Here is a 15089-nt window from a genome sequence, read left to right on the forward strand (position 1 = left end):
GTGATGAATGATGCATTGTTTTTTCCATTAGTTTAGATATATTTTGACCCGACTTTGGCCTTTTGGCCTGACTGAGTGTGATATCAATAGATATAATTCTCATTACTTATGGAATAACCATACAGGCCAAGGTACAGTAGACACTCAGCTAAACCTCTCAAAATTACACACAGTTTCTCTTTTGAACGGCTACGGCATTTATTGAAGTGCTAAAAGCGAAGGAAGTGTACATCTCACAGGAGAAGGACGTTTGGGAACTGAAATGTACAGTAATTTGCAATTCATACAAGCAACCTGATCAACATACCATTTATACTGTAAAAAAACAAAAACAAGAAATGCCTTCAATATGCTCTACTATGCAGCAGATGTCCAGGCACCCAAGATTAAGCGATGACCAAAGGCTCTCTCTGTTTGACCATGTCGTTTTATTTTCTCCAAGGGCTCCTTTAAATTAAACAAGGCTTATATATTTGTGTGCGAAGCAAACCTGTTGAGCCCAGGTCGAAAAGCTGGGTAACACTTTAAAGTGGCTTTCTCCCCGTTCCCCCTCCCATCCGCTTTGCATAATTAACAGTAGTAATTAAGTAGTTAAAAAGTACACGGCAAAAACTTGTTAGTACTTCTTGAAAGCACCAACAATTAAAGAGCGTCATACATTTTCTATAGCAGAGATTTATGTACACACAATTGTATTTGTAATTGTATCATTACTGTTAGGGGGGGGAAATCCCATCATTCAGTACTTAAAACAGCATGAATTATCTGGATGCCGGAAATTAAGACAGTGTAAAGTGTTACCAGAATATTTCTACCACAGTGAATAAAAACCAAAAGACTGATATCCCAGTCAAAGTTTATCACCGTTCAAATCCCTTACATTTTATTTGAGAACATTTAAATAACATACTAAATATGTTACAGCTTTCTGTCGAATGTATACAGTCAAAGCCCAAAGGGGTTATATAGATAAATGTACTGCAGCTTTTTATGACCCCCCCTAATACGATATTGTGCGGACAGACAGTTTTTCAGGTCGTGGACAGAATTGGTATGTACACAAGGTGAGCAACAGCAATGTGGGGCTTTAGAAGTTGATGGCCTTCCCGAAGGATGCAGCCAGGTTGGCTTCTCTGAAGGCCTCAGACACCGTCTGGAAAGAGAGAGAGAGAGAGGAGGGAAGGAAAGGAGGTCAGGTTGTTCGTGAATTTGATTAAGTTGAGTTTCTTAATGATGTCACAGGACCACAATGGAAACAAGCCCCCTAGGGCGTTTTGCGGTATCCTTTTTAACAATCATTGTAAACCGTACCTCTGTACAAATTGCATTACTGTTAATAAAGTATGCAATAAATCAAAGGAGGTATCATTTCATGGTGTGCATTCGCAAAAAACGTGTTTAAATGGATCCGATGTAGTTATTATACAAGGCGTGTCAGAAAATCAACAGGACTTACAGTGTGTCACAGTGTTGCGCAACATTTACAATATTGTTCATATTGTTTACTTCTCACTCTGTACCCTCTCACGCAACTGGTGGTGGCACAACCATGGCGCAAAAATAATCAATTTAAAAATTCCTGGACAAAATGTATTCCCGACAGCAACGATATTCATGTGTAGTCGTGTACGTAGACCACAGCACTTCATCCCATATGTTGTGGGGTTTTAGCAACTCGCACTCGAGTGTGTAAGAGCAGCCAACATCAGCGGTTAGCTAGGTAAGCTTTTCGCAAAGATATAATAGTACGCAGTGGATATCCTATTAGCATTTGCTACTGGGTGTACATTGTGCATGTAACTCACTGGATGAGCGTGGCAGACTCTGGCCACATCCTCACAGGACGCTCCATACTCCATGGCTAGTGCTGCCTCGTTGATAATCTCCCCAGCTCCCTGAATACACACACACACACACACACACACACACACACACACACACACACACACACACACACACACACACACACACACACACACACACAAAATTACTATACGGTACTATTCTTAATATCTTTCAAAATTCTTCTCAGAATGAGGAACAAACTGTATACAAAAACGTGGAATTAATATCGGCAATCAGTTAAATGCTGAATGTATGGCTATTAAAACAAAACTTTGACCATCATTGGAAAAGATTCTATAAAATGTCATTTAACAATGGTGGTTCATTTAGCTCACAACAAAACGGCATGTGTGAAGAGTGTCTTACAGATCCGAGGATGTGTGATCCCAGCATCCTGTCTGTCTCCTTGTGACTGAGAATCTTCACCAAACCATCCGTGTCATTATTTGTCTTTGCTCGGCTGTTGGCGGCGAAGGGGAACTTCCCCACCTTGTATGGGGTGCCCTGGTGAAAGAAAAGACATTAGTGTTCCCACCTGTACGTCATTCAGCGGATTCCACCGTTATCACTGTATTGAATAGGCTAAATCATCCGTTATCAGCACCTTCGAATAGGGCCAATATATGGCCATACTGGCATACTCACCCTTGGCTGAACATAGCCTGGTCAAGGTTTCCCCCTGGGAAACTATTGTCGGTGTCTAGGGGCTACTAATATATACTATTCTCTGCCTATCGGGACGTAACTCGGACGGCACCGAGTCGGGTCCGGTGGCCGACCGTCGCAACGCTCGGCACGGCGACTCGCTCGGCGGTGCCTCAAAGGCCACCAGACACGGCGCGCCTCCGCCATTGACATCAGTGACATTATCACCCGTCACAATATGTGATAATGACATGTACCGAGACAGTGAGTATGCCAGTATGGCCATATTGGCCCTGTTCGAAGGTGCTGATAACGGGTTAAACGTCGCATCTGCTTTATCCTGCGATCGTTTTCAGAGCTTCTGTTGCTCCAGACTGTATGATGAAAGCATTTGAAAGTTTGAGAGTATTTCTGCCTCGCATAAGTTGTGAAAGCCGTCTTCCGTTTGTCATTTCCGTTCACTAAAACATTTTAAAATATATTTCTAAGTTCCCATTTCTGCTGAAGCAACTAGGCTTCAACACATTTTATTCCTTACATAATTCCATTTTGCCTTTGCAGTAGTGTAAGAACCAGTCTCTCAGAATATGTGGAATTATCGCCATCTAGTGCCCATTGCTAGGAATTCCTTTTTGAGGCGAGGCAATGAAGCTGGAATAAAAACCCTCATCACAAATGCACTGTAAAGTTGATTCAATGCAGTGATGTGTATGTATGTATACACACTAGGGCTGTCAAATTATTAACATTTTTAATCAGATTAATCACCATTCGAACTATGTCCAAAATGTAAAGATAAATGGGATAGCGGATATACTTTTTTTTATTTTTTCCCTAATGCATTTAGTATATTTTGTGAGCATTTGTAGGCCTAGCCTACACTTTGGGTTAAATGAACACTGGCTTTTGGACATGTAGACTGGGGGTCCCAGCCCAGAGATGAAAATCATAATTAAAATTAGCCTAGGCTAATTTCTATCAATTTAATTTAGGGGTCCTTGAAATTAAAATGGCTGAGAATCAATGGGTTAAACTGTAGACTATAGTTAATTCACAAAATACAATAACATAGCACATAGCTATTTTTTAAACAGGGCTTGGTTTAGAAAAACCTATATTTTGCGCTAGAGTAATATATTGAATAACAGAGATTTTTGTAGGTTTTAAGGCTAGAATGGCATTGTACAGAAGTGGACTAGAGAGAGAGAGAGATTGTCTCTCCTCCATTGAACTGCGTTTATATCCATGGTCGTTTTCCGTCACTTTCCATGTGCGACACAAAAGTACCATCATTGTGTTTGTTTTGGTAATAGCCTAACTGCAGAGTAGACGCAGCCATGCTGATTCACGTAATCACGTTGGACAAAATGAAACCAGCCAGACCAAATGGCTAAATGTACGTAGGACCCGCATTTTCACAACTGTCCACAAGTTGCGACGGACCCGACGGTATAAAATATGCTGTGTGATTCTTGCAGCGCTGCGTGTGAATCCGATAGCTAAAAACTATAGCTATAGCTAATCAAAAGCGATAATTTTGACAGCCTTAATATACACACACACACACACACACACACACACACCTCCTCTTTAAGCTGTTCTTCGGTCTTGCCCACCCAGGCCACCTCAGGGTGCGTGTATATGACGGACGGCACACAGTTGTAGTCTATGTGCACGGCACCGCCGGCCATGCCCTCCGCACAGATGATGCCCTCGTCCTCCGCCTTGTGTGCCAGCATGGGCCCGGCCACCACGTCCCCGATGGCAAAGATACTGGAGAGAGAGAGAGATGGGACGAAACATAGTAACGGGTCACCCAAATGACAAGCCAGGAAAGACACGGGTTGATAATATGATAGCGGCCGTGATCTGGCAACGCCCATAATTTAGAACGAACATGGGAGAACGCTCATTCTACTAATCTGCCACCGAAATGTGCAATGCCCAGACTCCCATCAATTATTAAAAGATGCGCAACACTGGTTTCTTTCGAAATTGGCCTGAAAAAAAAAAAAAACAAGACCACCTGTTCCCATCTTTTTTTTGTATATATTGGTTGATGACAGGTATTATTGTGTAATGTTTTTATGCCATGTTGAATGAATTGAATACAATGCACAATGGAAACAAGTCCCCGGGACTTTTTTGGGTTATACTTAATGTACCATGTGCTGTTTAAATTTATCTATCTATCTATTTTCTAACTAATAAGTAACTATTTAATCAATCAACTAGAAATGCACTCTGTCGCGGTGCCAACTTGCGCCTTGCACACAAGTAGGCCATACATGGCCGCAGTACTTGCGCGCTCTTGCTTGCGCAAGTAATAACCCAACTTCATTTGTAAAGTCAAGTATATCGACTACTTTTTAACCCGTCATCCATTTTGTGGGCATGTCGTTACAGGTGAAATACATAATGTGTACCTGGGTACTTTGGTCTGGAAGCGGTTGTTTACAGGGATGCGTCCTCTGTTGTCCACCTCTAAGCCCACGGACTCCAGACCCAGGTTACTGGTGAATGGTCGTCTGCCGACGCACACCAGCAGCACGTCGCACGTCAGAGTCTCGTTCTTCCCACCTGCAGCCGCCTCAACACTGAAGAAAAAAAAGGTACAGAAACATGAACATTTTAAGCTACGGTCCACAATGGCGGCGAGGGACCTGATAAAACTTAGGTAGTTTTAGTTTAGTTCTAAAAATCCTGCACACGTTCTTTAAGGTACAGGTATCCCCAAGGGTAACTTAAGGTGTTACAGATCAACCTACTATATACACCACGTCTCTGTGTCTATGTCTGTAATCCACGTAACTCGAGAACCATTTAGCCGCACCGAATTCAAATCCGACACACGGTTGGCGGCATGCATTTCCAACTTGCATCGTTCCCAAGTAGGCCAGTGCCCCGACGGGCACCGCCAATATGTCCGTGATTAGGACCTTGGAATAGAGCCACTATGTGATAATCACACATCTTGGTGGGAACACACACACACACTCGCTCATTGATGTACTCACGCCACATCAAGCAAGCCATCAGGCCTCCTAGTGGCTCCCATGACCTTTGTGCCCAGCTTGAACTTCATGCCCTGCTTCTGGAGGATGCGCTGGAAGTTCTTGGAGATCTCCATATCGATGCCCAGGCCACCAATGTGGCCCATGAACTCCACCGCTGTCACTTTGGCACCCAGACGCTGCCACACTGACCCCTGCAGGAAGGGAGGCCAAAGAAACTTAGAATATTTGACTGCCATAAAACGGTGGGGGAAAAAAAAGAGAAATAAATGTTCTCATCAATGTAGGCTGATGATGAAGAGGACTGCCGCCCTTTTGTCTTCTCTTTTGGGAAAAACGTAAATAGGCCACTGTATAATTGATATGAATATATTCAACTGTATTGTGCATTGTGAAGAGGTTCTTTGAAGTAACAATTTGGTACAGATGATTGTTCAATTCAATACAATACATCAACAAATTAATTTACAGTGTCTATATAGATATAAGAAAACTCGCAGACCCCTGGTAATCATGAACGTAACCTCAGTTAAACTAGGCCTAAACCAAACCTTATTCCTAAACTTAACCTCATAAAATGAATACAATTTGGGGGCGAACATTCCGGCTATACCCATTAGGTGTACACAAGATCAACAAACACAACACTGACCAGCTCCACGCCGATGACTCCGGCTCCGATGACAATGAGATGTTCCGGAACCTTCTTCAGAGACAGAGCTCCTGTCGAGGACACCACCGACTCCTCGTCGATCTGGAAGAGGACGGACGGACGTGCTCAGTGATCAGTCTGCCCAAACAACAGCAACGCTATAGTTGGAATCTCATCTAAAACAACAATCATCAACGTGAAGCAAACCTCTATCCCAGGGAAGGGTGTGACCTCGGAGCCGGTGGCGATGAGGATGTTCTTGGTGTTGATGACCTGCTCGCTGCCGTCGGCCGCCGTGGCCGTCACCTGGTTCTTACCGGTCACCCGCCCGAACCCGCTCACATGGGTGACCTGGAGGAACCGGGTACAGATACAACCACTGGGCATCAGCATGGAGAAAATCTAAAAAATTAAATCTCACGACTGAACCAAGTCCTAATGTGTGATTAAACAGTGTGAAAGGGACCCCTCCCACAAACACACACACACAGACAGTTTCCTAAACCATTCAAGGGATACAGTATTTGCGCCCGAGTTTTAAACTAGTGTAGTGTGTAGCTGTATAAAATAATCTGATAAAATTTCAGACTGAAAAAAATCGGCTACTGTAAGGCCACCTTTAGAATAGCCAATCATTTCTGTGTCGTCACTGCTCTTGTAATCCTACCGAGTGAGGAGCCCCCCAACGCGAGGACGTCGTAGAGCATTCATCCTACTCCTCCCGCCCAACACACACTCCCCACCGACAGGTGCCACCCCAGGCGTGGGAGTACGTGCAATGATGACCAATATCACCCTCCCCGCCCGCTCTCCCTCCCTCTCCCGAACACGGCGTGTAGACACTCGACAAAGCATGCATAGTAGCGGTTCATAAGTTGCTTGATTCAGCATTTAGATCTTTACGTAAGTTATGTGAAAGAGACGCGTCACCTTGTTCTGTTTGAATAGATGTGCGATGCCTCCCGTCAGAGCTTTGACCGCGCCGCTCTTCTGCGCCATCATCTTCTCCAGGTTCAACGTGAGGCCAGTGACTGTGGCGCGCATAGAAAATAAAACATTACTTAAGAAAAAGTAGTAGGCTACATAAAATATGTCACGGGGTAGTTCACATTATTCAATTATGTGCATTTTTCATCATAGTTTTAGTAGACAAAATCAACAGTTTGAGCCGATACTTGAATGGGTTCAGGCACAGGTCACAAGTCAAAGTCTAGTGACGACTAGTCATATTTCTATTATTATATTATAGCCCAGTATCAAAAAACTATAAAAACAAGTTATAACAAAACACACTACTACGCAGGTACAGCAGTTAAACTGCTCGGTCACTACAACCAATCCTTTAATGAAAACAGTTCAGGCAACTGAACCAACTTTCATCCTGGCGTCACTTTTCTGGGCATGTGCTAAATCTCTTATTTATTTTTTGCAAAAACAGCCAATCTACAAGCTCACAGTGCATCATGGTGCGTTGTGCAGATCAGCTATTTTCTATGTGCAAGACCATCGCAAGTATAAAATAAGGCTTAAGTAGTGAATTAACATACTTTGCAACGGTCTAATTAATTATGCTGAATTCTTACATTCGATGCCTCTGGATTCAAAGTCCTTGCCATGTGCCTGGTGGTACAGGTACGAGTTGTTCAGGAGGGCCTATGGAATCAAAATGGGACAAATAAAATTAGACACTTGTCAGTCAATGATTCCTTTGCTGGAAACACTGAGAAACTAATTATAAAACAGAATGGAACCCCCCAAAAACATGCATATTGGTTGTGCACAATACAGTAGGGTTATTCAAGTATCCGATTCCCTGTTGAAGTTCAATAAGAAAGAAATACAATTAAAGTAATGAAAAACCACCACTTAAATGTCCTTTTTTGATGCTTGACAGTGGGGAGCACCATTACTTGAGGCCAATTTGAATCAGAAAATATATGCCGTATGATTAATCTGGTGAGACATACGGTATAAAGATTTGTAGTGTACAAATGTACAACGTAAATGAACACTGAGGATGTCATTGTGCAATTAGGATATCCACTGTCTTCCAACTATGATATCCACTTTTTAAATAGATTCTTCATTCTCCTTTTGATACTGCAAAATAATTTAGTTACCTTTGAAGGAATGCAGCCAACATTCAAGCATGTTCCACCGAGAGTTATATTCTTCTCAACACAGACTACCTACAGGGGGAAAAAATTTAAAAATTGAATATATAAATGAATTACAGTCAGTAATTTTAGCCTGTGTAATCACTGTTAACTCTGCCTGTGTCTATAAAATGTATATTACCACCACGGTAGATTAGTTGACATGTCCGTGAACCAACATCACAAAAGTACTGCTACAGTACATTAAAATGTCTGTTAATTCGAGCTAAATTCCAGACACACAAAACTGTAAGTGCTTCTAATAGCGTACTCTCTAATATACACAGATAATATAAATACACCCCATCTTGAAACCAGAAAAGGTCAAGTTTTGTACATTACAAAGTAACTAACCAACATTTGGTGTTGCTTTACCTTAAAGCCGAGCTGGGAAGCCTTGATGGCAGCGACATATCCTCCTGGACCAGAACCCACCACTGTGACATCAGCGTCAACTATGGACAGCAAAAAAAGTTAACTGTATCATAGGAGACCAAAGCACTCTCTCCCATAGAACATGCACATGCTTCACTATTACACAGAATGCTGTTAATATATGTGGATATTGAAATAAAAATAAATAAATTCAAAATAAAATGCCATAAAGTTCACCAGGCCTTTAAGGTAATGAGTGTGTGGCATCTCCTATAATATGCACTAGAAAACATAATTTAGATTATTGCCAATCAGAGAACTATTACAGATATCCTAAAAGGCCGCACTGCTTAATAACTTTTGCATTGTCTTCCATTCTAGACCTGTTGTCCCCATTCTCCTCAATGACTAATCAATTGGTGCTAAAGTAAATGCAATACAAAGAACAGGCTTTGCTTGCTTACATACGGTCCTATGATATGACTGATCATTCAAGCATATTTGGCAGTAGACCTCATGTAATCCGCTCGGTTGCTCTGCATTTTGTCATGTGCATGTCCTGCATCTTGTCTATCATGTCTGTTTTAGGGTGTAGTCTTGTTGCGCTGACATGCCTGTGCAGCGACGACTGCGGGGGTGCTTGGTAGCTGAAGCACCCCCCAAAGACAATAGGAACACAATATAGCACCTCCTGGTCCCCATTTTGTCACGTAGGCACACGACTCTCACACCTTTACGGGCGTTCCTGTTCCCTGTTCACAGAACAGGTATTCAAATGCTAATATGGTGGCTTTTGGTTCAACCAGTATAAATGTTGCACTGCAGTACTACAGTAGCCTTTCTTTCTCACTTGTTCACTAATTCTTTACTGTTGATCATTGACATATTGATCATGCGGAATGAAGATGCTGAAACAATTTCACCCACCCCAGTTATATTCGCACCCGTCTTTGTTTCTCCTGTCTTTCAGTTCCATTGTCAGCACTGTTTACTATGACGTCAGTACCCACGTTGTTAGGGTGAGCTGAGCTCTGCTACTCTTGTGAGTGGCATCGACAAACAAATTCTGATTGGCCGGAATGAGATTATGTATGATGATGTAGGACGATAAGAGCGCCCCTCACTTCACACCGGTGTGATTATTTTAGTTTACATGGACCACAATGGAAACAAACAGGCCTTTTTGTCATAGAAACGCTGTCTTACTTGCTGCTTTGTCAGCATATGTTCTGACAGCCACAACCGAAGAACCCTGGAGCTTGCATGGGAGATGGTGGCCCTGTTGGGAATTAGGTTGAAGGAGAAAGGCAGATAAAAAAAAAAGGAAATGTATATATTTAAAAAGGAAAAGAAACAAATGACACACACACGCACACACACACACACACACACACACACACACAGTTAAAGTACACCAGTGGCAGTGACAGTATTTCCTGGATGGCCATGGTTTCTTCTCTATAGACACGTTTGTATTGAAAATGCCAAAGTAGAATAGATCATTTTATTTAATTGTTTCATGTATTATATTTGCACGTACCATGGAATTGTCCTCTGCATTTAACCCATTGAACATCTATTAGGACAGCAAAAAGTGTGACCCTCCTTCAAACCCACCATGAAAGAGCACCTGTCTAAAATTTGCAACTGGACCTACACATGTCTTGCCAAAAGAAATTACCCCCAATGTTTTTCTGTAAATCTACTTTTACTGCTGCTACTAGTATTGATTGACTAGTCTTTCTTGATAAATTGAACACCCTGGCCTGTATACACTCTGTATGTTGGTTTGTTTACTGTTGAGAGAGAAATCAATGTTGCACATTAAACTAATCATCTGGGGAACCGCCAAAAGTAATTTGGGGACCTCCCTGGGGGTCCTGACCGCCAGTTTGGGAACCACTGCCGTAGATCAATTAAGAGGCAGCTGAACTTAATTGGCTGACGCTGGGGGAATGTCAGCCAGTCAACCACCACAGTCTGACGTAACGAACCGGTAGGTAACTTTACCTTACTATACCAGTACCTTCTAACTGCCTGGTCATGTCACTTAATAACAGTGCATTTAAAATAGACGACATTTATATCAACAGGCAACGTTTAAACGAGAGAGAGGCCAACATCTGGTAGCCATTTAAACAGACGTTGACGTGGAATATCCAGAATATAGGCGAGGTTTGTTTTTTTGACATGTTCACTGTGTGCTAACGTTAGCTTAGCTAGCGCAGCAGCTATAGCAAAGGCCCCGGACTAGTAAAAGTAGCCCAAGCTAAGAGCCGACAACTGTTCCCAGTGAGATGTAAGTGTTCCAGTCAGACAACATTGTGATATGGTGTAATACTGTGTTCTTACCTTGGCCAGAGTGCGGTATAACTGGTTCCAGCTCTGCATGGTGTGTGACAGTGCCCTCAGCAGCAGCTAGCAGAGGGTGATGTTAAATGTTAACCTACAGTAACAGGCGGATCAACCAAGGACTATGCGCATTGCGCGTGTGCACTAGAGACCGGTGTTGCCAGATCTTGCGAATTGCGATAGAAATAAGCAACCAGTAATCCAGGGCTCTATACTACCTCCCCCTGGCCAGCCGGGGCGCCTGATGGAGGGGAAAGGAACTGGTTGGAATAACGTGTTCCACAGAATCCACACATGCTATGTCCTACCTACGGCCTGCTCACTCCTCATGCATTGAAGGAAGTATGAGCTCAGTTTGGGCCTGGGGCTCTCCCAAGTTAATTGGCAGAGCTAGCGCCCATGATTACATCTTAGGCAATTTGCACTGGGTAAAAAATGCATAGATATGAAAAGAATCACACCCGTGTGAAGTGAGGGTAACATCATCATACGTCATCTCATTCTGGCCAATCACAATTTGCGTCCTCTTTTGACTTCAATGTTTGTGTTTACACAAACCCGGATATAGGGTATAGGTGGGGCTATCGCCCCTCAAAAATAGATGCCTCATTGGCCTCATTGGAGCGATGTGTCTCCAACAAAGGCGGCAGTCAAGCGGAAGTGCGGAAGGCACGATGCGTCGCTGTCACTCATTACTACTACTGGCCAATCACAGCGTGTCTTTTCTGGGACTTTGGGACTTGGGAACCAAATGTTGGTTGGCAAGCGGAAGTGCAAACGAGCGCTCAATGTTAAACCCCAGCTGAGCGGGGTTTCCTCATGCTATATACTGTATAATATATGCACAGGCCTGTCTGCAGTTCCAGCTTTGACCAGTAGGCTCGGCAGCTTCAACGTTGGCTATAGCCATTCCTGCGGGCTTGTTCCACTCATGCTTCCACTATCCTTCACAAGGAATCTTGGGAAAGCTGGCCTACTCTCACCTGCAATTAGGCTAGTTCAAAACACTGCTGCCCTCCTTCTCACCTGTACCAAAACATTTGACCACATCACCTCTCTAGTCTATTGGCTCCCTATCAAACAAAGCAGGGGTTTTCAACCCTTTTTATTTCAAGATCCATTAATTATTCGGCATTTGAGCCACGGAACACCATTTGATGACATTTAGCCTCTCAGACCCCAAAACGAAAGAAGGTTTGTTATCGTTTGATACGTTTTTGTCCACAATTCCATGCTGTATTGATGTGGTATCATAGGAGAGATAACAGGCAAACCTTCAGTCAAATTAACAATTCTTCTACATTCTCTAATAGTGTGAACGAAACGAAAATACATCGCCTGGATGCAACTGGGACGTGATGTATCCCAAGGTCATCGGGGTTTCGGGTCTCTCGAACATCATACCCCTCACTCGGGTGACCCAGCCGGGGTGATCAAGTCCCGACTTACGTCCCAGTAGCTATACCCTCGATCAGACCCACTAGGGAAAGACAGGGCCGCACAATCCATTGGAACCACTCCGGAACTACTGTGCCTTCTTGTAAATTTAGTAATGCAGATGTTTAACAATAATGTAACTCTTGAGAGCGTAAAATGAACACTCTCAAGAGTTAAATCTCTAATTGGGTCCATTTGGTTTAAGAACTTTCCATCATTTAGCTGGCCGGGGACCACCTGGAACCACCTCAAGGACCACTGGTGGTCCCTGGACCACTGGTTGAAAACCACTGAAACAAAGGATTGATTTCCAGGTTCTTTTAATTACTTTTAAATCCCAAAATGGCCTGGCTCCCATTATGTCCAAACTTATATATCGCCAGTTCACCACAACCCATCCAGAGCTCTGAGGTCTGCTGACCAGATCACTACTATTTACTGTGCCAACAGATCTAATCCGCAATTTGTCTGTGGACAAATTACTTGTTTTTAAAATGTTTGAGAAACACTGGTTTAAAGAACAACATAACTAGGAAACTTTACAGAAAAACAAGGCCATGGTCGCGACTCGCTTCTAATAAACAGACATGGCAACACTGCTTAGAGACCACGGAGTATATATATAAAAGGAGAGGACAGTTACGTCATGTCTAGGCATGGACCGGGAGCCCAGGTTTGATGCATAGCCTAAGTGTCAGGTGGAATCGAATAATCGATACAATAGTAATACATCTACGAGAGTCTAAATCTTAGGCTAATATTACGTCTTGTTTTTCGATGTGAGCAGTGTGTCCACTATTATTTTATTGAATAGGAAGGAGGTGAGATGAGCTCAGAATATGACTGGACAGTCACTGGAGCAGTTATACAGTTATTATTACCCTATATGCTGGCTGAGTGATCGACTGTCGGACTCTGATGTTACTGACGGATTGATTGATTGATAAATGTATGAACAGATTGCAGAATGGGTACAGTTCAAGGAAGGCACAGGTCAATACAAAAACTGCTATGAGGATCAAACCAGAAAAAGCACTTAGACTTTAGACTTGTTTACATCAGGTAACAGCTAGGGTCCCCCATTTTCAATTCATCAAAAACATTTAAAGGCATAGAAAAAAGGGAAAACTTTTAGTATAGAAAACAGTATAGAAATATAGGGGGGGGGGGCAGTTTTGAATTGCAGCAGCCTGTAAGTGCTCATTGGGAACGGTTTTGAAGGAATCTAGGGATTCACATTTCTGGTAGGGTGTTCCACATTTTATTGGCATAGGAGCGGAATGAATTTAACCCCTTGTTTGAGCCGAACCTGGGTTGAATCTGGTTTGTTGAACTCCCTCTGGTGTTGTGATTGTGGACTTCGCTCTGGATTAAGTGCCTAAATTGTTGTCATTCAGGAAGCGTATACATGCCTACATGGGTATCTTCGTGATGTAGCAAATCTTGTCGACCAGGCACATTGTAAATTGCTGTATTCTGTCGTCAACCCTAAGCCATTCCAAGTCCAACCTATCAAAATGAGCATGGGTGAGGTGGGTTCTGGGAGAAAGGCCAAGTAGCCAGTTTGTTTTGGGATGTCACTCTGGAGCCTTGTTTTTAGGGTCTTTGAGGTGCTGTGATACTATGAGGTGAACTGAATGTATAGTCGAAAAACCTTGTATGAGGGCTCCTGTATAGGGTCTTCTCTTCAAGGGATTTTTGCTGACCAGTGAGGAGATGTACACAGTGTACAGGAATCTTGTTCTTTGGTTGACCTTTTGATATCATTGGAACTTGGTAGACATTTTATCACGGGGAAAAAATTGCCACCAGGATGGAACCTAGGTAGATAATTTTTGTCTTTTCTTGTGATGCCACCCACTTTAACTGAGAAGCTGTCGGCCTTGCTGAGATTACTATTTGATCCAAAGAATGGATTCAGATTTTCCCAGGTGTAATGACCGTTTGTTATCAGCAAGCCAGGTGCAGAGTTCCGAGGTGAGGGTGTGTCATTAGTCAGAAGGTTCATTGTTCCGAAATTACTATCCCTATCTCTAACCCTAACCTAAACATAAGCACACGAGAGCAGCGCATGTTCGGACTAATGGGACTTCGGATCATGGGCAGTTCCCCTCTCCGAGACCAGCAGGGCAGAGTCGTCCGCGAACAGGAACAAATTGCAGTCGCAAGCTGATGTCATGTCGTTTACATATTAGGAACAGTAAAGGCCCTATGCTTCCTTGTGGGGGGGTGGGGGGCGGGGGGGGCAGTGTTCCGTTCACCTCCGCCATCTGTTCTCTCCCCTCCAGGTAGGGTTGCTTCCAGCACTGCTATCAATTGTTTTTTACACACACACACACACACACACACACACACACACACACACACACACACACACACACACACACACACACACACACACACTATTCATGCACTTCGGCATTGACTTGAGTGCCTTCCATCAAACAGCTGCAGTTTGCCTCCCACTGAGGTTTAGAAATGTGACCTCAAATGGCCTCTAGTTGTAGTTCTTTATATGAACCACAAGAGGGTGCTGTATAGCAGTTGACGTGTTCCTGACAAGCCAAACCCTTGTCAATATGCACTTAAGTCATCATGTTTGCTTATAATAAC

General features: G+C 43.2%; 1 protein-coding gene across 1 annotated transcript; it reads right to left on the bottom strand.

Moving 5' to 3' along the window:
* Positions 1 to 173: 173 nt before the first annotated feature.
* dld (deltaD) lies at positions 174 to 11169 on the bottom strand. Its single transcript, XM_080760981.1, has 14 exons — positions 11040 to 11169; positions 9894 to 9966; positions 8688 to 8767; positions 8277 to 8345; positions 7740 to 7809; positions 7087 to 7187; positions 6364 to 6507; positions 6157 to 6258; positions 5508 to 5698; positions 4917 to 5087; positions 4074 to 4263; positions 2212 to 2349; positions 1806 to 1895; positions 174 to 1153 (listed from the first exon to the last, which is right to left on the bottom strand). Exons 1-14 carry the CDS (start codon positions 11076 to 11078, stop codon positions 1088 to 1090), a joined length of 1524 nt encoding a protein of 507 aa, XP_080617107.1. The 5' UTR covers positions 11079 to 11169; the 3' UTR covers positions 174 to 1087.
* Positions 11170 to 15089: the final 3920 nt, after the last annotated feature.

The sequence above is a fragment of the Protomyctophum bolini genome (genome assembly GCF_963924005.1).
Source record: "Protomyctophum bolini genome assembly, chromosome: 4".
In the NCBI taxonomy this organism is placed as follows: domain Eukaryota; kingdom Metazoa; phylum Chordata; class Actinopteri; order Myctophiformes; family Myctophidae; genus Protomyctophum; species Protomyctophum bolini.

Bases quoted from the DNA above. Each gene is read 5' to 3' on its own strand.
- dld (XM_080760981.1), bottom strand. From the start codon at position 11,078: ATGCAGAGCTGGAACCAGTTATACCGCACTCTGGCCAAG. The intron at 9,967-11,039 runs GTAAGAACACAG...AATTCCCAACAG, and splicing joins TATACCGCACTCTGGCCAAG to GGCCACCATCTCCCATGCAA. The intron at 5,088-5,507 runs GTGAGTACATCA...TTTTTTCTTCAG, and splicing joins GATGGCTTGCTTGATGTGGC to TGTTGAGGCGGCTGCAGGTG.